This window comes from Solenopsis invicta, chromosome 3, assembly GCF_016802725.1.
Source record: "Solenopsis invicta isolate M01_SB chromosome 3, UNIL_Sinv_3.0, whole genome shotgun sequence".
Taxonomy (NCBI): domain Eukaryota; kingdom Metazoa; phylum Arthropoda; class Insecta; order Hymenoptera; family Formicidae; genus Solenopsis; species Solenopsis invicta.
Genome location: NC_052666.1, coordinates 19,790,210 through 19,814,235, shown reverse-complemented (window position 1 = coordinate 19,814,235; position 24,026 = coordinate 19,790,210). Strand labels below are relative to the sequence as shown.

At 41.1% G+C, this 24,026-nt stretch overlaps 2 protein-coding genes across 2 annotated transcripts; one reads left to right on the top strand and one right to left on the bottom strand.

The window, feature by feature from the left end:
• The first annotated feature begins 5,693 nt into the window (after nt 1-5,693).
• On the top strand, nt 5,694-15,005 carry LOC105193162 (neurotrimin). Its single transcript, XM_011157518.3, has 10 exons — nt 5,694-5,878; nt 7,659-7,748; nt 8,422-8,637; nt 9,035-9,156; nt 9,406-9,547; nt 10,324-10,421; nt 12,286-12,588; nt 13,420-13,615; nt 13,771-13,830; nt 14,327-15,005. Exons 1-10 carry the CDS (start codon nt 5,839-5,841, stop codon nt 14,464-14,466), a joined length of 1,407 nt encoding a protein of 468 aa, XP_011155820.1. The 5' UTR covers nt 5,694-5,838; the 3' UTR covers nt 14,467-15,005.
• A 114-nt stretch (nt 15,006-15,119) lies between these two features.
• Nucleotides 15,120-23,597, bottom strand: LOC105193165 (cofilin/actin-depolymerizing factor homolog). The gene is made up of 3 exons (XM_011157523.3): nt 23,357-23,597; nt 15,842-16,084; nt 15,120-15,727 (listed from the first exon to the last, which is right to left on the bottom strand). Exons 1-3 carry the CDS (start codon nt 23,357-23,359, stop codon nt 15,527-15,529), a joined length of 447 nt encoding a protein of 148 aa, XP_011155825.1. The 5' UTR covers nt 23,360-23,597; the 3' UTR covers nt 15,120-15,526.
• Nucleotides 23,598-24,026: the final 429 nt, after the last annotated feature.

Here is a 24,026-nt window from a genome sequence, read left to right as displayed (position 1 = left end):
GATGAAACATCATCAAAGAAAATTTAATATAAAAATGTTTGATTTTAAATTGCCTTTGATTGGATGTTTTATCAAAGTAGGTTTTCTAAATTATTTGTTTTTCTTTTTAAATTGGTAAAATATTTTTTCGTAAAGATATTGAAATTTTTCTATAAAAATTCATTTTTATAAAATGTCTTCAACTTCAAAACTAAAGAATTTACGAAAAAAAGAGAAAACAGAAAAAATAAAAAGTTATAATATGCATGATTTACACAATTTTTTTTCAAAATTGTTAAATACTTTTTCGATTGTCAATAATTTTTATTGAAAAATATTTTGTCCATTTTTTATAGTTTTTTTTACAAATCTATTATTGTAAAAAATCATTGTACCAATTTTTTAACAAAGCAATTTAAATCTTAGAAAGTCTATATTAAAATATCAATATGTATTTCTTCGTATATTAATTAGTCAATTTGGAGAGATAAATGAAATTTCTGTTCCATTTATTATCCAACTACAATATCTGAACGTTTCCTTGCCGGATTTATGCATTTGAACGAGTCTCATGACATTATTTCTCGCGAATTCCGAGAATATTATCTCCATTCGAATTTGATTTATTCTTTCCTCGTTTCTCTCTCTCAATGAATTCCAACACAATGCAGAACACTGATAATTCCTCGTTTCAATTTATTTTTCTGACTTTCCACTTCAAAAAAGATGGCACATGCAAACATACACATCTACACTCATACACGCTCTCTTTCTCTTTCATCCTCTATCGCTTCACTTATTTGCTGCGATAAGGTAATTTGTCGTGTAAACGCATCTCTCGAAAAATTTAACCACAAGCCACTGGAAATTCGCTCGACACTGGAATTTCGCTCATTCGTCGGAACCGTGTATTCTTTTACAAAGCGAGTGTATGATTGCGGTTAACGAAATTCATTTCTCTTACCATTTGACCGAGAGTACGCTCGGAGTACAATGTATGCAGTTTTAAATTTCATGAGAACGAGTCATCGTTACGAATCAATCAAATTGACCTACTTTTGTGAATGGATGAAAGGCCATGCATATCGCTTGTGGATAATGAGATTCCTCATAATGAGAAAATAGAATCTCTGTTAAGGGAAAATCGTTTCCTCGAGAAGGAAGCGCGAACGCCCGCAAAGAATCGACGGTAAGCAACCGCGGATTACGCTGAACGAACGGCCGCCGGAAATGAGGCCGCAGAAGTTGTAGCGGGAATTTCGTGGATCACCCGAAGCCAAACTGTTTTCAGCGTGTGCGATTGTTATGGCGCACGAGGTAATTGGATTTCGCCACCAGCGATATGCGCCCCGTCCGAATTCCATCCCAGAGGAAAATGTGACTACGGAAATAAAATCGTTCGATAAACTGCATTCTACAATTACCGATATCTGCAACTTGCGTCTCAGGGACTCGGAGCAGATGGGAAATTGACCGTAATTAATTCGCGATTAATAAAGGTAAAAAAAGTATCATCGTCGAACAAACAATAATCGTGTAAAACAAACGAATGAAAATGCACGATTCAGAGAGTATAACGTTTTGTAATCGGAGGCATTGTCGTGCATTATACATTTTTTTTTTTTACGACGTAGACGCTTCCTTCTATTTGCGACAGGCGATTTAAAAGAAAAAAACATATCGAGATACGAGATTTGCTCATGTGCGCCGATTGCAAGCAACGATGTTAGCGAGCTACAATGAAACTAATGAAACGCAATCACTCTGTAACGCTGATACCACGCGGAGTTGGTCAGCATTTGGGGGCTGTTTCGCGGACCGTTTAATCAGGCTGCCGTGGTGTGTATAACGCAATTTACAATGCGGCGTTGTGCTGCTCCAATTATTCCGAACTGCCTGTGGGGTCCGAGACGACGTGCGATAAAATCACTCGTGCCATACCGAAACGCGTCGAGCGGGCGTAAGAGTGGAAACAATTATGATCGCTTAGGCACATCTTTCTTCCAGCACATTTTTCGAGCTTGACACGCACGTGTCGCCGTCAAATCGAATTGAGTGACGCGCGAATGAGAGAGACGCGAGGAAATTTTTAACGGCCCGCAGCCCCGATATTTCGCGCGAGAATGTACGTTTCGAAGCTAGTTTGCACGCGGCAAAGGCGTCTTGAGCTGCCTCCGCGCAAACACAAAGGACCAAGTTAATAATTTAAAGCATTAGCCCCGCTAAAACCCCCCTCGTCCTTCTTTGAATCCGCGGCTCGTAGACAATCTCGGAGTGTCTGAGCGACTCTCCAAAACTGGGGTAAACTCACGGATAACCGTAGCCGTTGGTCGATACCCTTGCCCTTAATCTGCCTCAACGTTTCCCGGAAGACTCGCGCCAACTCGGCTCTCGCGACCGTAAATTATGTCCTAAACTAATCATCATTCTCTCATATACTCTCGAAGACCAACTCCGACATTAGATGTGTCTCACATTTATAGCAGCAACGGATTTCTCTTCCCCATCTCGTTAAATAAGCCTCATCTTTCTCCCCTCGGGCTATATTCCAGAGACAAGGATTACCTCGAATACCGCAGAAATGTTCCGCTCATAAAAATTCAACGATCCGTGTATGTGTCGTCAAACAGAAAAATAAATGCCTCTTTTAAATGTAATGCAGATAATGTGACTCTTCGCTTGACTGGTGTAGGTAGATAAATGAATTTCATTTTGTTTCACTTAATAAATTACTGTATCAATTTATTTTCTCTTCTCTCTCTCTCTCTCTCTCTCTCTCTTTGGAAGAATGAAAAGAATGAAATAACCAGCTACGCACCAAGATGACTACCGCCAATTAGCGCGAGAAATAAAATTTTCAAGAGAAATACTAACCGCGACCTTTCGCTTCCGCTCGGTGGGCACCGCCTTATGAGATCACCGTAAACACAATTTAACCGGGGAGGAAGGCACGATCATCGGAACGGCGAGACCGGTGCTTCGGTGAATTAGTGCCAATTGAGCCACAACTTTTTTAGCTAGCGCAGCGTGAATACGCGACTGCCACGTAATTTTCTTTGTTCGTGTGCGAGCAATAGCAAAAGAATTGTCAGCGATCTTTTTTTTCTTTTAAAAATGTATCGAACATACGGTCCCTGCAAAATAAATAAAATTTGAATATGTGTTAGTATTAACACTTCATATAAACTATATACATATGAAAGTTGTGTGTGAATAAGATTATATTTTTAATAACATATTTTTATCATTTATTTATTCTATTTATTACTAAAAATTGAATTATTTTTTTGCAATATTAAGAAAAATCTGAATTTTTTGTGTAAGTACTCTAAGTACTCAAGGTGATTTATACAAAGTTTTATTATGACTGTCTGTTTAATTATTTTGTAAATAAATAAATTTTGTTTATTTCACAGAATTGCTTTCTGTATTACAGTGAAACTTTACATAAATCATCTTGAATATTTAAAGTACTTTAATAAAAAAATTTAGATTTGTTTTCACCATATTTTTCTTAATATTTTGAGAAGTGTCTTACACATTCTTAACTTCTCGTTCTGTCATTTTTTATAAATGTACTCGGATATCTTTCCAAGCTTGTGCGTTTTCCTATGCAAGCTAAATTAATAAATAATCAAATATTTTATTATCACATCGGACACAACATATGATGAATTATTTTGTTATTGCATCGGAAAGCACAAATATACGCCAGAAATCAGATTCAGAGCAAGTAATACTCCGCAGTTGTTCATATATTTTTCTTTACGAGGGATGTTCGCTCGAATATAAATCACCAGGAGTTCTCGACTCGATGCTTGAAGGTATTCGCAGTTTACGAATACACGATTTGTAAGGGCTAGTCAAGAGTCAGCTCCGTTGACGTGGGGCGAGCGAAAAATCCATCGGCGATTCATCACGATTCAGCTCGCCGAAAGCTCGGCTGTCCTAACGGATTCCTTCGAAAATCCATTTAAGAGGATCTTCAGTTGGTGCTTTAATGGATGCATCAGATAATTGAGGATCGCTTTCGAGCGCCTTCTTCTCGACTTGGATTAAGTATATATTCACATAGATTCGCGCGAATACAGCGGGCGAGAGAGCAGCTCGAGGGGGATTACTTTTCCCTTCGGAGTGGCACCTTTCCTCTGTGAGGGCCTGATCGTTCTTCGCCCCTGCTGCTGCTAAAATCGAGAGGACTGGACAGCCTCGAGGGTCGGCACGGTGTCGTTTACACACTTTTCCGAGCACTTAATTAGTCGCGTGAGACGAGAGATCGCCAAAATGAGATTCCTCTTTGAAGAACGTGTCGAGCGAAACTAGATTGCGAATGTACAATGTTCTTTTTTTTTCTCGGTGGTGTTAAACTTGAAAGTTGAAAGATGAAGTGAAATTTGTTTGTGGGCGTTTATCACTCGAATTAAATTAAAAATCAAAATCAAATTGAAGGCAATATGAGATTATCAATTTTTAATTTGACGACTATTTATTCATGGATCTGCAATATTTATTGCCTGCCCGACGTATGGATATATATTACAATTATTTATAACGTATCCAACGAGAACCATCACTCTCAGTCTCTTTTCAGTCAAAGCTGATCGAATGAATCTGGCGTTCAGACGCCCGTGAAAAGATCGGCGTTTATGCATAAAGGTTTTATAGTGCTGCATAAAGTATTCAGATTTTTGAATTGTAGATACCCAGCGTGACGGAGAAAAAAAGTTAAAAGCCGGCGATAAAGCGTTAACCGTTTATTGCTACTTCCGCCTCGGGGGTAAACGGTTCGTCCGGGGAAATAATTCTGTAATAATGGATGAGAATGCGTACTTTTGTTTTGTGCGCCAGCAACGAAGATACGTACGTAGGTGTACATACATACGTCGGAGTAATGTCGGGTATGTGACTTAAAAATAGAATCGATTGAAAAAAACGGCGAGAAAGGAAATTGTAAAAGCGACGGAGCAGCGGCGTTTGAAGCTCTCCGCGATTATACTTTTAGTATTTTATTATTTTATTTATAATATATTTGTAAAAGAGAGGGGACGACGAAGGAAACCGTCGCAATGATCTGAGAAGCGTTGAAGCGGCGAATCGCTTATTGGATTAACGGTCTAATGGGTAACTCCGGCGAATGGCTCTATACACGGTGCGTGTCCGTGCGTAAATTGAACAAATTATAGAAGAATGCCTTTGGTGTTCGTGGGTGGACACCCTATGCCCCTATAGTAGCGCAGCGGCTTTGCGACAGAAGACGGTGGTTCTCAAATCTTACGCTTTCGCGTTCGGGGAAGCGCCAGTACGGGATGAATCACCGTCCGATGCTCCGTTGAAAATATTCCGATCTTTTCTTTCAAAAATACTTCAACTAGATCGATTCAATTCAATGTACGCGCAGCGGATGAAATTTATCTATCGGTATAGATAAAGATCTATATCTCTATATCGGAGATAATCTCTCTGTATTAATAATTTTCTACATCGATTACAATTAGCCGATTGTCAATTACAACGCTCATAAACATTTCAATTGACGCTCATCGAAGGTAGAGCATAATTAATGAGAAACCTGGGTCGGCTTCGACCGTACACGGCATGAGTACCGTTTGGTTCGTGCAATGGACAAGTGGTCATAATTACGTGCGATGATACATGAGCGTGTGCGTGTCGGTGCGTACGTGTGTGTTTAAGATCGTGCGGAACGCACGAATCACATCTTAAAGCCTCGGATCAGTGCCTCGTGGAGGACCGAGGGGATCACGTGCACGAGAAAGAGGTCGTCTCTTTTCGGTACGATTTCGATACAGATTTTCCGCGTGGACTATTCCGGTGTAACGCGCGTGTAATTGCCCTCGAGAGATGACGCTCCTCGTTTGGATACTTTACATCTGTGTGATAGGTATCGTATGAAATATGTCAGTGATTACTGTGTCCTTGAGACATTTCGCTCATATGCCATTGTAACGATATAACTGAAAAAACCATTCTAGCTAGTGTGATATTTTTCGTAATAAATTATTTACTGTTTTTTTTTTTCTAAGTGTGCATCATAATTTAATTTGTGACATTATCTCTTTACTTTCTGATTGCGTTCGAGATCGATGTTCAGCCCGCAGTTTATAAAAACTAAAAATGTATTTAAGATTTATACATAAAATATTAGAGACCAAAATCCAGTCTCGACCGTTAACATTTCTTTATGTACTTATTTGTGTGATTACAATCAAATGATATACTCCAAATTATTATTGAAAAAATAAGGTTTATTAAAATATCGAGTTTGAATCATTAAAACTTTAAATCATAAAGTTACAAAAATATTATTTTTATATGCAATTTTAGCGTAATATTTGATTGCAGAGGAATAAAAATATCATTAATTCTTCAGTGTACTAAAATTCCACCTGTTATGTAAAAATGAATTGTTAAAAACGACCTTTTTCAACACCGTTGATGTAAATTTTTCTCCTCTCATTTTCCTTTCTAAATTTAGAAGCTTAATTACGTCGTTCCACCAGTAAGTAGAACTACAGAGATCTACTTTTTTCTCGCACTTAACTCAAAAATGCCAATTTTTGTTTCTGTGGCAAATGAGCAATTTGGTCTGAAGGTAGAAATTGCGTGCAAAATGTCAAGTTGTTTTCGAGAGGAGAAATTGTTAGAAAATTGTTATAATTTTAGAATTTGTTCACAAATTTTGGGGAACTGTAACGTTTCGTGCTCGTAAGGCATTTTTTTACAGATAGCCGTGCTTGAAGAATCGAGTCGGAAGAGTGATAAAAAACTAGAGCGCGCGCCTCTTTGCCTCGGCAATCTTGCGCTGACGTATTCGAGCTGTTAAAAATACTCCTCCGGAGTTTCAGAATTTGCGAGCGGATTAAGAGGGAGGAAAATGAATTGCGCGCATTATAGAGTCCTCCCTTAGAGAGATGGGGAAATATTCATTTCTTAAAAGCCCTCCTTCCCTCCGCGTCGGCACTTACGCGGAATGATTGATTCAATTTTCACTTTATTGTTTTCCCACTTTAGATAATCGTCGCGATAACAAGGAACACACGTTCGGGCAACCCAGTTTTCTCGTGATCGAAACGACGCGGGTTAATCGGACTGAAATATCTCCTTACGACGAGGGCGGTGTAATTATACAGCTGTATTTCCGTATATGGATCGATTTTTTCGAGAGGGAAAAGCGTGCGCGGAGGGAAAAGAGGGACACACACACGTGTAAAAGTGTGCCTCGTTGGCTCGCCGGTTGCCGGGCGCACGCAACTTTGACAATCGATTCGCGTTCGCCCCCGATACGTGTCCCCGCAGGTGCGTGAGCGAAGGCATAATCGCGCCGTATAGTTTCGCTTTCGCAGGGCTGACCCGCGCGTGTTGTGCAAGCGCCCCGACGGACGAGGCGATCGATCATAAAGAAAGAAATGGATCTCCCTTGCGCGTGCATGCTCGAGGGCTGCGGAAATAAATTCCGCGCGGTCACTGCGCGCGTGCGGAAGATGTTTTTCGTGCCGAGAATCGCAGGAAGGAGAAAAACAGGACGATTAAGTCTCTCGCGCACGAGAGAGGCGCGCGATTTCGCAGTGCGGCGTGATCGCCTTGGCGTGACTTGTCGTTTAAATGACAATTTACTCATTATTATATTATACTCAGTGGCATAATGTGCGTGCATGTTACAGGCGTCCGTGCTGCGACAAACCGCGAAGGAAACCACTCGACGGTGAGGAGCCACGAGAACGACACGGTCCTGCTGCCTTGCTACGTCGAGGGTATGTCGTTTGTTTAATCGATCGATTATGTATGCGCCTCGCGTTTCTTCGTTTTCCCGAAAATGATTAATCGCTCGTTTCCGTCTCTCTCTCTCTCTTTCTCTCACGTTTCGTCAAGTACGCGCGCACGTGTGGAATTGCTGCCATTTACGAAATTGCCCGACACTCCGCAGCCCGCGAACCGCAATCTCGACCCACGCAATAACAAACGTGGGGGTGTCTTTTGAAACGTCGTTATTTCTACCTACACGGGCGTGCAAAATTAGGATAAAGTGGCACGTGGAAAAGGGGTGTATTTCCGTACAGCAGCGCTTTGTATCGCTAGAGAGCGGTATAAATGAGTCGTCATGAGTCTTGTTCAAGCCTCGTTTCATTAAGACGAATGCTGGCTATTTATGTATTTGCATGCTCGACGTTCCTTTCTTTCTTTCTTCTTTCACACGTCGGGCGGTATACGGTATACGGTATACGGTGTATGAATGATACACATTGTTGGAAGAAAGAAAGAAGGAAAAAGCGACGCCACCGAGGTTCGTTTTCTCACCCCTTGTTAGGAGGTAGTAAAAGTGCTACGTGTACCGAGTCTGAATGTCGGTCTTTAGGCCGAGACGGGACCCGGGGGCGAGCAACTGTTCAAATGCACGGAAAAAAGTTGTTATTTCTGCTCGCGTAGGCGCGCAAACTAGGGTGAGATGGTGGCGAGAGGGGTCCCTCCTGGCCGACAGTTTCGAGCAGAAGCTTCTATCGCCCGAGCGAGTCACCCTGTATAGCAACGGCAGCCTGCGGGTCCTCCACGTGCAGCGGGAGGACAGCGGGGAGTATGTGTGCCAGGCGATCCGACCGTCTCCCTGGGGACACGTCACGCAAGTACACAAGATCGAAGTGATGTGTGAGTACGCCACCATGTATATACTCCGCGATAAGCGTCCTCTTCTCCCTTCACCCGCCCCTCTGTGTAGCATCCCAAGGGGTAATCCGTCTCTAGTACATCGAGGTGGATCGACGCGTCGAAAGGATTCGAGAGAGTCCTTGGAGCGTTTACGAATCCTCGAAACTGAAACGTCTATCCGTCTTCCTAGCGGTGTGTCTTATCTAAGCGGGACGCTTCCGACCGTTTGACTTGCACAGACCCCGCTGAGATTTCCCCTCCTCCCCCCCCCTCCCCTCGCACTTCGTCCGTCGAGGCGGAGATTTGAATTTTGCATGAGCGTGTAATCGACGTGAAGTCGGCTTACGCGATACAACGACGGAGATTTATCTGTTCGTTCGCGCTCCATTCCGCTCAGATCCACCCAGCGCGGAGACAGTGCCGGCGTCCGGCGAGCTGGAAGTCAATCTCGGGGAGAAGGTGGAAATGCAATGCGTGACGAAGGGTGTACCGGCCCCCATCATAAGTTGGAGGACGAAGGTAATCGATATTCCTGGGCTATTCGATATACCATTGCCAACGATATTACATCACCAACGTTCGAGGGCGAGGGTGGGCAAGGAAAAATGGGGGAGGGCGGGAAAAAAAAGAGAAAAAAAAGCGAAACGCGAATGTCCGTTCGCGAGATTCCTCTCCTGATCGGACTCGATAAGTCAATTAAATTGAAGTGGTGCGTTGTCACGAGTGAGATAAAACAGAGGCGCGTCCTCTTCTCTTCTTCTTCGCCAGGACGGGGAAATCCCATTGTTGGACGCTCGACCGCAACTGAGATTTCACGCCGACAATCGGAATCTCTCCGACAGGTATACCTGCGTCGCCGATAATGGAGTCGGCGATCCCGCGGAGGCGCACATAGACCTACGTATCAGATGTGAGTCCTCGATTTTATCTCCGCTCGTACACCTCGCACTTGTGCTCGATTAATGGCTGTAAAATGGGCCTTGCACAGTCGTTTCGGAAGCACCCGCGTAATTAATCGAGTTTAATTACGACCGCCCGTACCGAAACGATCATGCAAATCGCGCCCTGCCCTTCGCGCTACGTAGCACGGCACAATTAAGAAATTGCCGCAGATTGCTCCCTTTAGTATTCCAATCAAACGCATGAGCGACTCAATTATGCTGATTGTACAGTTGCTACGAGTGTTTCGCAGATGTTAATCAACCTCCGCGATGCGCTAAATATCTTTTCATTTGTGCGATATCAAAACGAGCCTTGCGTGCATTTCGGAAGTGCAGCTTTAAACGCACAAACAGCATGATTATGTGTGTGCATGTGTGTGTGTGTGTGTGTGTGTTTGTGCGCGCGCGCTTTAATGTGTGATTTACTGGCTAAGGGTGACTTCGACCAAACTCCGGCAACCGATTAACTTATCAAACAATACTTGTCCTGTTTTGTTGTGACGTGGGTAGAATTATTAATTTCGTGTTTAACATGTGAGAAAAACTATTAGAAACAACGAATTATATAGTTAGAAATTTCGCTTTAAGCGATTCTGATGAGTTAATCGCCGATCAAGTTAATCGGGGTCGCCCTAAGTGAAGCAATAATTTAACTCGAGCGAATATTAATCGCATTCGAGATACCGCAGATTCCTTTCGCAATCAATCTTATAAAACTGAGTATCTATGCAAACAAAAAACGCAGATAAGCCGGAGATCTACGTGAAGAAGCCGTGGGTGCACGCGTATCCGGAATTACGAGTACAGCTGGATTGCACGGTGAACGCCTGGCCAGAGGCGAAGGTGAGGCTGCCTTTCTGTAAGATTGTCAATGTCGCGCGATTGCGCGTTAATTAAGGTTTCGAACAATAATTAACGGCGCAACTTGAAGAATGCGCGCGCGCGAGTTGCTTAGTCCGTAATCGGACTTTTAATTACATCGCAAGTGAACGAGTGGACCTCACAGCGGAAACACTTGTGGACGTATCTCTTCAATAGCGGAAAGTTGCTGAATGCGTCTCCTAAAGAGGTCTCTTAAAGCGTATCTATTCAATATTTTACTTTATTCACGCAACATTTAATCACTAAAATAAAAAGTAAATATATTAAGAAATAAGTAATATAGACAAAAATTTAATAAGTTTTGTTTTGTTTTGTGCATGCTATTAGCATTTTAGAAAATCAGGTACGTCCGATGTAAATTTTTCATCAACTTATATAGCTGATAACGTAATTATGCAATTTTATTTTAAATTGTTGTATTTTCATAAATGAAGGCTTGCTGTAGAATGTTTTGTATTCATTGTTTATACATATTTACAATTATTATAAAAATTTAAATTGATATTTTTATAGAGTCTATCAAATTTCCTAATTTGTATCACTAGCAATTTTATTATGTGAGAAATGATACTAATGTAAGATTGGTAAGTGTTAACAATAAAACAAGTAATTAGTATGAATAAAAATATATCAATACAAAAATAAATTTAAATCAGTTTTATTTCGGTGTTTTTACCTTATTATTATTATTTTTTTTAAATTTTTTAATATTTGATCGCTTTTTCGATTATCAATGAAATAAAGATTAATTAATAGTTTCTTATATTTTTAATTACTTTAATTAATAAATTATGATGTTTTCGAAGACGATACGATTAAAAGATCACGGATACTTTTAGGCGATCGGATTTCTAAAATTCACATCTTTCAGAGCACGTTACAGAAAAGTTTATAACAAATTAATTTATTATTAGTGAAAAGTTCAACATGCAATAATAGATGATTGAAAAGTATCGGTCTACAATTTCGAGCTTTGATTCAAATGCAGAAACAACATCAAATGCGAAATATAATAAAAAATAGTTCAAGTGATACGCATTTGACAATTCTCTATATTTCCCTATATTTCCAAAGCGCAGCCTTTAAATCAGGATTTTTCCACAAAAAATAAGCAAGTCGAAAAAACGGACGCGAACGGAATTTATTTCCGCAAGAATAAAACCCCTCGTCCTCCCTTCCTCTCTTTTACTTTTCTCTCGAGGCCAATGCGAAATTGTGTCCACGTGATTACTCGTCCCGGTCGAATAATCTTCGCACCCTTATTAACTACAAAACAACGTAAAATAAATTCTTTGAAAGATGATACAGGGGTCCGACAGTTCCCGCGTTTAATGTAAAAATAAATTTTCACGCTCTCATACACCCCGAACCCCGAAACTTGTGCGATTAAAATTTTCCCTCTTACATCACACGATAACGAAGCACTCAATACGATACGATCGATCGACGGGTCTCGACGTCCAATACAAATACAAAATATTTTGCTGGCGTTACGGCAACTCGTCTTTTAGATTTCAACTAGTTCTTCGCGCTCGGTAACTAAATGAAACCGCCCCTCCTATCTGCCAAGCAATTTCTCACCCGTGATCCCTTAAAGCCAGTCGCACGTGACAAATCGATTCGTGGAGAACGTGACTTACCTTTTTTTTTTTATTTCCTCGCAGAAAAAAGAACCGAGCGAGCTCAGGGAGAATTGTGTTACCGCATACAGCACTCGGCAATCGATCCGAACGGGATAACGTTACCGATCTCGTGTAATGAGAAGTTGTAAAAATTAACGTCGCGACAAATTACAGGAATCTCCCACTGATCTTTTTCTTTTCAGGTTGAATGGTACTTCAACAATGAGACACTAAAGTACACGTCGCGGATAGTGAAGCACAACGCCGGGAACGATCACAGTCTATTGATAAGGCATGTGAAGACGACCGATTACGGTGCCTATCTCTGCAGAGCGTCAAACTCTTTGGGAATCACCGAGAAGATCGTCGAACTGTCGGAGATCGCGAACCCGGCGGTGTTCAAGAAGGAATCGCGCAGTACGTCCAGCACGTCGTATAATTTTATCTGGGAGGTCGACAGTTACAGCCCCGTCATCGAGTACCAGTTTTGGTTTCGCAAATACAGGGTGAGAATTCTGAATCGTTCAATCAATAAAGAGTACACGGCTCCGTACCACGCGAAATCTCGAGGAAAATCGGTGTGAACTAAATCGACGTCGACGTCTCGTCTCTCCTAAACGAGGCGTGGGATCTAGTCCGCAGTTTCGTGCGTTGCTCGCGTTACGATTCTGATGGCTGCCGCGCATGCAAGGGTCGCAGGAATAATTGAACAAAAGGCATTGCCCGGCGCCTTATTACTAGAATCTTCAGTTATAAAATACGTTTTTTGCTTTAACTGACATCCCCGATAAATCTGCGATAAAGCGAGAGAGAGAGAGAGAGAGAGAGAGAGAGAGAGAGAGAGAGAAAGGATGGAATGAAATGCAGAATATTGAAGCAACAAAATATTTGTTTTCTGTCTTGGCACGTTCTACGAAGATTGAGGGCTGCTTTATCAAGTCAATATTTTTTTCTCTCTTTCGGCGGGTAATTCATTTCCTCCGTCTTACCGTATCTTTTCCCCAAGTCGTCTCGACCTCGAAATAATTTACAGAAAACATGCGAAAAATGTTGAGAATCATAACGAGTTTTGCCAACAAAATATCAAGAGTCATAATGAAATTAATTCAATTTAAACGTCCAGCAAGAAAAGAATGTAATCATTTTGTTTTCACTGCTTGACTGGTAAATTGTTTCGCATTCTTATATAACAATTTTACAGTTATACACACACACAATACAGCATAGAACATTTAATATTACGTCAAACAGATTATTCCTACGACTTGCGTTTCTTTGCTCTTAAATTGATTTCAGCGTATTCAGAAATCGTTATAATTTTTTTAAATGTGTCGTAGAGAGGCAGTGGCGGCGAATGGCGCAAATTGTATATTCCTGCCGATGGCAGTGACATCGCCAGCCCGGTGCATGTTCGTTCCTTCAATCTGACGGGGTTGGACGCCGCGACCCATTACGAGGCGGTCGTTTTGTCCAGAAATCGTTACGGATGGAGCCACCCCTCAGAGATACTGCGCTTTCACACTGAAGGAGCTCGTAAGTAATAAAGATAAGTCGTTCGCATATATCCGCTGCTTTTACCTCTTACTCTCTATCGCGCTCGCGCGCGACATAGCGATTGCAATGAGAGATACCGTCTGAAAGAGGAAATTCGGATTGCATGTGATAGTATATCGCGTCCTATCTTACAGCTGTCGATTCCAGCGAAAATTCCGAGATGGACGGTGATCAAGAGCAGAACAGGATAGCAGGTAAATATAGTTTTAGTCTTCATTTTAGAGCTAATTGCTATAAGAATTAATCTTACTCCCTTAAATCCTTAGTTAAACTATATTCGAAAGTTATTTATAATAGGATCTGATTTATTTTGTCATAAATAAAAAAAAAATCGTTAGAACTCCTTGCCTCCCATACTCAGAAAATTCAAAAATGATCTTTATCAATTGACTATTATAAAAATAAATGTTAACTTTCAATGTAGTGATATATATTTCAACAGGTTTAAAAATTATAATCTCTGCTAAATGAATCATTAAGATCAAGTAGGCTTCATTTTAAAGAAAATTTAATAAAAAATAAAAATTGATTAAAAAAGACATAATAAATAAGTGCATCATCTCAATACGTTATTCTAAGCAGACACGAATTCTTAAAAATGTAATATAGATGCGTAAGGACATAGACGAAAAAAACTAAAATAAATTTTAAGAAACAAGTTAGTTAATTACTTATGTTGCTTGTTTGTAGTCATACAGCTCTCATCCATGTCGCAGCATTATCTTCTGACAGAGGATACAAATGGATCAATGCATAATCGAGCGCAAGCCTTGTCGTTAATATTAAGTACGCTGTGTTCCTTAATTCTAATGCGCAACAGATTTAACTAGCGTTGTATAGAATGTAGAAAATATAAAATAGACTGTTGTAATTTATACGTATATGATACGGCTATTGTTAAAATATTATCATTGTCAGTCATGTTTTCATGCCGATGTATCATTTTTGTTAATGAAAATATCACAGCATCATTCATATACAATTGATCATTTCACTCTCAAAAATCATATAATGCAAAAAAAATGATAAATTTTTGTTTCATTTCATTCTAAAATTTAGATCATAATTATGCAAATAATTTATGTAATTTGTATAATTAAAGTATTACAAAATAGATAAATAGATTAATATCTGCGAATCAATATCGTCGATAAACTCTGCTGCACAGTTTAGAAGAAAACTTGCATTTTACCACTTGAAGAGAAACAGTATCGTCAGTCGAGACCAATTGCAGAAACTTTGCCTTACATAGGATTTATCTTGGCGAGCTTTACGAAAGCTGCCTTATCGGCCAATATTTTTTTCCATATAGTTTCTTTCTCATGTAGTTTACGGTTTCGAAATAATAAACGTGCCAAAATGTTGATAATATAATGGGTTTTACTGACAGGACATCGTAAGGAATCATAATGAAATAAATTTAATTTAAATGTAGTACAGCCAGTGAGAAAAAAAGTGTAATAATTCTGATCTTACTGCTTGATTGGTTGTAAATTGTTTTGTATTCTTGTACAATTATCTTATAATTATATAATAATATAGTATAATATTAATATTATATCAGACAGATTCACACAACGTCCGCGGTATGAAAAGGGACCATTGGCCCTTTGCTGTTGAACCTGGTTTTTTCATCCTTTTTTCCATTTTGCATTTACTTTTGCTAATATTCACTCCCATGATGACTAACATATGTAGCGCAAAATACTTGATAATCGATCTCGTTTAAAAGTGAAAAATGTGTAAAAACATGAACCCTCGATGCAACGACAGTATAGAGCATTGTTTTTTTTTCTTATTTCTGGGAAGTTTATTCGCGATGTACTGTATTCCACTTGATTTTCTTTTTCTTATCTCGTAATAGCGGTTTTGGGATTTTCTGGAATACTCCTAATTCCTGTCAGTGGCTCGAAGCTTCTCCTCGACAGCCTCCTCGGAGGCCTCCGACAAGTCTGTCGCCTGTATGTACTTTTGCACACCGACCAGCGACTTTTTCAAAGCGTCGAAGGAACTCGAGTACAACATCTTCTTCTTAACCTTGGCCGTGTCGGGACACCACGACATCAAGAATAGTTTCTGTTTCTTGGATGCCTGAGAAAGAATAATTGACATAAAACATTTGTTATCGGAGAATTCTGTCGATACTTTCGAAGTATGGATCACGGAAAATAATTTACACGAAAATGGATACTGTCAGATAATTACCTCGGAAGTACCCTGACACTGATGGGTATATTCGAAGTCGAACAGACCGTAACGGCATTCCCCGCTACCGCCCTTCTGTAGATCCTCGAGGAAGGCATCATAAGCAGCGTCACGAGGTCCGATAACTTCGACATCTATCTGTCTCTCGTCTTTGATGTAGAAAATCACATATCGATGTTTTTTGTCTTTCTTTATCTCCTCGTACGTTGTCTTGCAAACGTCCGCGACTGTCACTCCAGATGCCTGTTAAAACAAACGTGAATTATTGTGATGAGAAGAAAGCGATACGATAAGCGATTACAACAATCAGCGTTTTTAAACGTTAACGTATTGATATATCATCGTCAACGTATTGATATATATACATTTTACAATTCGTTCTTATCAATTTAAAGAAGAATATCTCAGATATTTTTCAGTGATATTTTACCTCGCTCAAATTTTATTTTATTACGAAACGGATTGAATGTAAAGAGTCACGAATTTATTCGACAGTATTTCGTAACGATGGACAGCCGCGCAAAAGGTCGCATGAATTTCAACGATCGTCTCTAACTGGCTCTACGGTACTCAGGTTGATTGGTACACAGATGGTACTATCATGTCGCGTCAATATGATAACGCGGCATTTAGCAATCGGCACACGTCGCGCGCTGCCCGTGTCAGTCGGGCCGTTTAAGCCCATTTCGCGGGCAAAATACGTGGGGGACGCTACCGAAATAAATTCTTCCCACGCGCGAATCCCAACGCTTAAAAGAGATCCGACGATCCACTTCTAAAGTTATCCCCTGGCTCTCGGGCACGTGCCGCGCGCTACGAACTTTCGGATCGGTAGTCCCTCTTCTCTCCGCACCGCGGAAATTCGTGAAATACGACCGCGGCGCCGGATTACCTTGGTATCAAGGCACAAATGGGCTAGAGGAAAAACTTCGGTTAGAATACCTTCGCCACTTTCAATCTCAACTTTAAATTATATCGTTCAAAAAGATTCAACAAACCCACGGAAGAGAGTGATAGTTTCGAATCAATATCAAATTCACGAACAAGTATCTTGGTGATTCTATTGAATCTAAAAAAGGATTACGAGAAGTGACTATTCTTTTAAATTGCTTTTCTTTGTCGTGTCACGTCATTCTATCTAAAAGAATCTAATGTTTCACATCACGAATTATTTCTTTCATTTCTGGCAAATGCATGAAAGTGAAATTGGCACCCAAAGGGTGAACACGTCACTCGGTCTATCGCGTCACGAACGTTTATATTTTCTTGACAGTTACAATATTCGATTACACAAAAAAAATAATATTAAATTAACATTGTCTTATATATCTTCCTGAAAGAATTTATAATCTTAAACGGACTATAATTTGCTATCATGAAGAACTTTTGTCTGTTTAAGATTATAAAATTCTTTAAAAACTTTTTTATAATCTTTCTAATATATGAATTGATTTGATACTATTTTTTTGTGTATGGATGAAAATTACTCTCAGTGTTCGAACTACAATAAAAATTACATTAAAACTTTAAAAAGTCATCAAAGCTGTATTCAAATTGCGGGCGTAATTTTTTTTTATTCCCTATGGCGATTAAATTATCGAATGACGTTCGACGACGTTCGTTAAAATTACGACGTCGTCGCAGTATCGGCTCGAATTTCGCGGAAGCAAATGAATATTTGCGATGCGCATTCGTGATCGTTAATTATATGCGCGAGGCTCAAATACGGACGTCCTCGATAGCCGACACCCGTACTAATGTATCGCCGCTCGTTCTACATAATCGAAGGAACGCAGCGGATGTGAATCGTAGTGCGAGAGGGGTCCTGCGACAAACGGCGACGGTTGGAGGGTGGCCGGCGAGAACGCGGAGGATGCAATTCCTGGGTCGATATCCTAACGGGGCGGCGACAGGGGATGCCGGTTAAAGGGATGACGCCGAGGGGGTTCCCGCTTCTGGGGCGTTGTACCCCTCTTGCGCGAGCCGCATACAAGGTCAAACGGAGAGGATGAATCATCAATAAATTTGCCTGTCTTAACTATATACCTCTCTATACTCCATAAGGAAATGTGCATATATCTGAACTCGTAGCGAACAGCGCGTTGCAGAGCTGCGATTTGAAGAATTTAAACTTGATCGACCGAGACAAAAGTGCACTGTAGACAAAAATTACAGCGACCACATAATTATTATGATACTTTGAATTTCATTAATAAAACACTTTGAGATTGTTTTTTTTCTCTTATTATATCTAATATTCTTTTGGTTCAAGTAGTAACTATCAAATTTATTGCAGACAAAAATTTGCCGACCGCTGCTGTAAAATTAAACCCACAGAACACTGATGTCTTGTAAAAAGTTTTCTAAAAAAAGATATCTTCAAGATATTTAATATATTATAAAAAAATAAAATATTATAAAAAATATTATAAAAAAATTTATAAAAATATTATAAAAAAATTTTGTTGAAGATAACTTGTAGAATTTCTAAAAAAATCTGAAAAGATATTTTTAAGATATTTGACATCATATAAAATGTCTTAGATTTCTAAAAGATATCTGAAAGATATAGATACCCTAAAATGTTGCATAAGATCTTTTATAGATCCCTAAAAGATATCCTTTCGAAAAACGTGCAAGGCCATCTCAAGAGATGGCAAGATAATTTTCATAAATCTAAAAGATACCTTTTCGTTTATGTGGGAAGTTATTTAACAGATAGAATTATAATCTCCAATTCACAAATTCTGACGATAAGAATTTCAGACCTTGCGAAGGCGCAATTAAAACAAATGTCCATTGAATGAACGCGATTGGAGCCCTTTTTTCGATCTTTGACTGGTCGATCGCGAGACAACGCCGCTTCGAGGGATGATACGATAAGAGGACCGTGATGGCGAAGAGTTTAATCAACTGGCCGCCGCCGCCGCCAGTCGTGGACGCGAGACGTCAGTGAACTTCGAGAGTCGCTGGCCCGCAAGAAAATAACCGACCTCCTTACAGGCTCATTGAATTTTTCCCTCTCCCGTAGCTACTACCGGCGAACCGCTGCATGCATCGTGCCTCTCTCTAGTTCACTGTCATCGTCGAGGTATGGCGAGGTGCACGAGGATATCAGGGGAAGCTAGCAAATCGGAGAAGGGGACAGTTTTGCGAGGAGAGCCGGCTCTCTCCTTGTCGAGGACACCAAGGTGAACGTTCCAGGAAAAAATGATTAATATTAACGAAAAAAAGGCTTTAAATACATGCGTCATATTCTTTTGTTCTGAATTTCGGGAAGTTTCAGTTTAATTTTGCCACGTTCCACAATGCTACAAATTATAATTGTCAAGTTATCTTAATCAAAATCATGTTCGTGTGATAAAAATATATAAAATATTTCGACTTCTCATACATATGCGTACTGAGAAAAAAAATTGCTAAATTAACTACAAATGCTTAAATTAGTTGAAGTATTTTATGTATTTGAGTTAAATATATAAATACTTGGATTGAAGAAATTTAAATCAGGTTGAAAAATTTAGTCAAGTTAACAACTTTTTTTCTCAATGCAAAAATATAAAATGTTGAAAAAATTTGATAATTTTAAACAGACATAACTTGTTTATACGAAGAAATTTGTTTCTTACATGAAACATTTTGTTTAGCAAGTTATGTCTATTTAACATTATCAAAATTCTTTCAAAATTTTATATTTTTGCATATATATGAGACAATGATTGTTAATTCGATACTAATTTTTTTCTGCGCATCGACATTTTTGCCAAGACAAAGTTGGTCTATCGTTAAAGAGAATGATGCGTTCTTGGGACACCTTGTACACGAATAAGTTTTTACATGGTGTCAAGACGGCTACCACGTCACTCGATACGTCGTTCTATAATTATTCCCATGGGTATGCAAATTCTTAAGTGGGAGGAGAGGATGGCGAAAGGGCGCCGCAGAGGCGAACCCGCGAGAGGGTTAAGGTCGTGCTTAATCACACGGACGGGGAACGGTGAGCCGGCGATACGACGCGATAAGCGGCATCGGCGAGTCACGGTTTTATTTATATCCGCGCGAGTTGCAAGTGGTTTTGATAAAAGAACGCGAGCCATCTTCGTCGCGTTCCAAAATCGCGCGAGGTTGCATATTCTCGCGTTATCGTCGCCCGTCTGCGTTTCGCAATTTCGCGCAATTCTCGTTGCGTCCACGGAAGAGAGTCACAGAGCCTGACTTCAGTGTCAGTGTCAACGAAAAGATCTGTTAGTACAACAGAACCAAAACAAGCGTTTACTGGAGATTCCCTATTTTCGACGTCAATTATAAAATGGCAAACAATTTTTTAATAATATATTAATATGAATTTTTTTTCAGTTTAATTCTCTGTGATCCTGAGGATTTGACACAGACAAATTTTCAATTGTTCTACCTCAAATTCGGACACGTACAAAAAAAACCATTGTTGATCAAACAATTGTTAAATTACATTTTGGAATGTTGGAAAATATGTACCAGAATTTTTTTAGATTTTTTAAAGCCTTAAAAACTTTTTAAAACACTATCAGTGACTATAAAAGCAGTGAAAAAAAAACCGTTAGATCACAAAAGGTTGTTTAACAGCTTTTGTTAATATCATTATTATGCAATAGCTCCAACTTTTGAACCTTGAAAATGAAACTCTTATTAAACATTATCGCTAAAAAAATTCTTGTTAGATGTATTATTGACAAACGTCCCGGAAGGAACAGAGCTGAATTTGAGGAACAGTTAATAAATAAATTGACTTCAATTTTTGGAAACATTCGACAGAATCGTGTCCCTGCGGGACTTCCTACAGAACGCGGCTCCCCGAAGGCCGATTACGGTAATGCAAGATGCGTGATCAATATGTTCAATCACGTGCAATACAGTTGAGATCGATATCGATTTGAGTCTCCCGGGATGAGATTCTCAAGTGAGAATTCTTATTATATAAACCGACCCGATTTCGGCGCTTCTTCGATCGTAATGAAACGCCTGCATTTTTCTCTCTCTCTCTCTCTCTCCCCCTTCCTCTCGTTTCGAGTACACCGGAAAGAGACTGCCGTTTTTGTTGTCGATGGAAACCGATCGTCACCGATTTCCGCAGACGCGCCGCGGCGCCGGTCGGGCGAGCAATTGTCGAGGTGGTCCGGTGGGAACCGCTGGGGATGAGACTCGAACGGAGAAGTGGTGTCAGCGGCGACAGCACGTGATTCGGAGAGCGTAGCCGAAATAAAACACGCGGCACTCGATGACGCTCGACACGGCGATCTCGTTGCTCTCGCCGACGTTCGACTGACTGGCGTTCCACGAAACACGATATTACGATAATATTATTCGAGACTCGTCCACGCGTTCCTTACATTCACACGCGAAAGATGAACTTGGACAATCTTGGGAATGCGTCTTCGCCTTTATGCTGCGGATTTTTAATCCTTTGTGATCCAATCGGAAATTCGAAGAGCGAATTTTCAATTTATTAATTTTTCTGTCTTAAATTCGGACACGTATGTACAAAAAAAAGCGAGAAACGTTTCGGATCAAGCAATTGTAAAATTATATTCTGTGTTGGAAGAGTGTAGCAATTTTTTTCAAATTTTTTAAAGCCCAAAAACCTTTGAAAAACACTAGCCGGCACCAGTGAGCTGGTTGGATTAGGAAAGCAACGAAAAAACGTTAGAAGGTTAATATGCGCTCATTGTCAGAAAAATTTTTTTTAAAAAACGTTTAGCTTGATACATTTAATCTGATACGTATAACAAAACATTGAGTTGATTCAACAATCATTTAGTGCACAAAAGAAGGTAGAACGTTTATTCATGTCAACTAACAAAATTTATTAGTCGATAATTAATTAAACCAACTCGATATTTAATTGAGCGCATCGGACCAAATATTTTAGCATTTTTACCAGCGTGGCAATCTCGATAGCTCTTTTTTTAATCCTACGTTATCACATGGTATGTATATTTGATCTGATTAAGGCCCGGTTTTTCATTATCCGGTTAACTTATGGTTAAATTTAACCTGATGTTTTATCCAAAGAGCTTCACCCATGATGATGCCACAAGTGAAGCTCATTGGTTAAAACATCAAGTTAAGTTTAACCACAAGTTAACCAGATAATGAAAAACCGGACCTAAGCCGAGTGTATCGCTCGCGCGCAGTATTTTCTCATTTAACGAAGAATAACGAGAAATGATGGAAAAGACGGATGGATAGATAGACAGATAAATAAATAAATGTGTATACACACGCGGCTGCAAAAGCGCCATGTTATGTTGTGGTTGACGTCGAATCGAGTCACCACTGTCGGCTCCTTTGCGTCCGAGCTGTTACCTTTTACGTCGTGTTATCGTGGCGATCGTCGCGACGTTTCGAAAGTATTATCTCTCTCTATCTCTCTTTCTCCGAAAGTAATTTTTCCGCAAAAGCGTTTCGGCAATTTCTCGGCGCGCCTCGCTAGCGTATCGCGCGCGCGGATCTGGGATTGTCCGTCACCTCCTGGACGGAGCTAAAAAGAGCCGAAGCTACTCCGAGATACCAGTTGAATCGAATTTAATATTTATAGAAGCGGCCGATAAATCGCAGGGTGCGCGTCTTTGCGTGATGCAGGAAGACCGAACTCATGAGAATGACACCGGTTGCAATCGGGTGCAACGTTCAGAGGGACAAGGGGGGAGGGGCAGAGGAGAGAGACAGAGAGGGACAGGAAAAAAGAAAGAGAGAGGGAGAGAGAAAATGCGAGCGAGACGGAGAAAGAGCGAGAAACACAATCTCGCAGGCGTAAAAGCGCGATCTCACGTCGCGGTGACGTGCGACTCTCTGTCTTCGCTAATCGGCTTGCCGAAGTGGAAATGAATCATACGCTTCCTGGAAGAGAATGGCGAATCCGTGCGTGCTGTCGCAGGATCGTCATCGTCATCGTCGTTGCACACAGGAGGCTAACACGTCCGAGAGACCAAGTCGGATAAATCGGATGAGGTCGTGATGCATGGCCGAAGCGAAATGAGACTAGACGTGACGAGACGAGACGAGACGAGACGAGACGAGACGAGATGGGACAGGACGTGAGATCGTGAGAAGACGCCGCCGCCGCCGCGAGATTCCTCCGGCTGCCGCCGTTGCGAGAAAGGAGGCGTATCTCGGAGCCGGGCAGCAATGGCCGACCGGCGCGTCTGCTGCGGCCATAACCACAAAAAGACTGTCGTCGGCTGCCGGTTGAGGATTGGGTCGGGTTGAACCGTCGAGCTGACCTCGCCCGTCGCGCAGATCGGATCGGATCGCACCGCACCGCAACGCGGCGCAGTCTCGCTGTGGCACGTTTACGACGGACGTTCTTCTTTCTTTCTCTCTCTCTCTCTCTCTCTCGCTCTCACTCTCTATTCTCATCGGGGCGTTAATACGCGGGTGCGGATACGTGCGAAACGGCAGCGGCGGTGGCGGCGGCGGCGGCGGCGGCGCCGACGTTGACCGCTACCGCCGCTGGCAATCGCGCGTCCGGATATTTACCATTTTCCGTAGCGAGCGATGTAGCCGGTGGGCAGAGTCACGTGAACGAGCACTTTAACCGACACTTTCCCGGAGTATCTCGGTCGTGATGGAACTGGATAGCAGCGCAGTGTCCAGTCGAAGGAATCGCGCGGCTGGCTCAGAGGCGAACGGGAAGGGAGGCTCCTCTCTCGCGACCAGCCGGTTCTCTCTCTCTCTCTCTTTCACACTCTCTCCTCGCTCCTTCTCTCTCTCCACGGATCCTGTATCCCTACGCCTGCGCGCGCAGCGCCGCCACTACGGGCCTGCTCTTCCGATTGGCCTGTTCCTCGTCGCGCGTCGTCAAAAATTCGCGGTTGCGCGCCACCGGATATACGATAGGCACGCGCGAGTACACGGAAAAATCGCGCCAATTGCGAATCCGTAAGATTTGGACACGAGATATGCCGCTTCTAGGTACTGCAACCCGTGAACGGACGGATCGACAAATGAGAGAACGATCACACGAAGCCGTGTGCCGTGAAACGTACAATGAAATGACGAGTAAAACGAGAGAACGCGCGATAAATATATACACGAATTGCGATCGATCTTCTCGGCGAGGGAGGAACGGCAAACGCGATAATGGCTCAAATAGCCCGATATGGAAATCCGACGTGCACGTACGCGAGAGATCGATTCACGGTCACGC

Excerpts from the sequence above, each read along its gene's own strand:
- LOC105193162 (XM_011157518.3), top strand. The coding sequence starts at position 5,839 with ATGACGCTCCTCGTTTGGATACTTTACATCTGTGTGATAG. Across the intron at positions 9,157-9,405 it reads TCATAAGTTGGAGGACGAAG|GACGGGGAAATCCCATTGTT; the intron begins GTAATCGATATT and ends CTTCTTCGCCAG. Across the intron at positions 10,422-12,285 it reads ACGCCTGGCCAGAGGCGAAG|GTTGAATGGTACTTCAACAA; the intron begins GTGAGGCTGCCT and ends TTTTCTTTTCAG.
- LOC105193165 (XM_011157523.3), bottom strand. Across the intron at positions 15,728-15,841 it reads AGTGTCAGGGTACTTCCGAG|GCATCCAAGAAACAGAAACT; the intron begins GTAATTATCTGA and ends ATTCTTTCTCAG.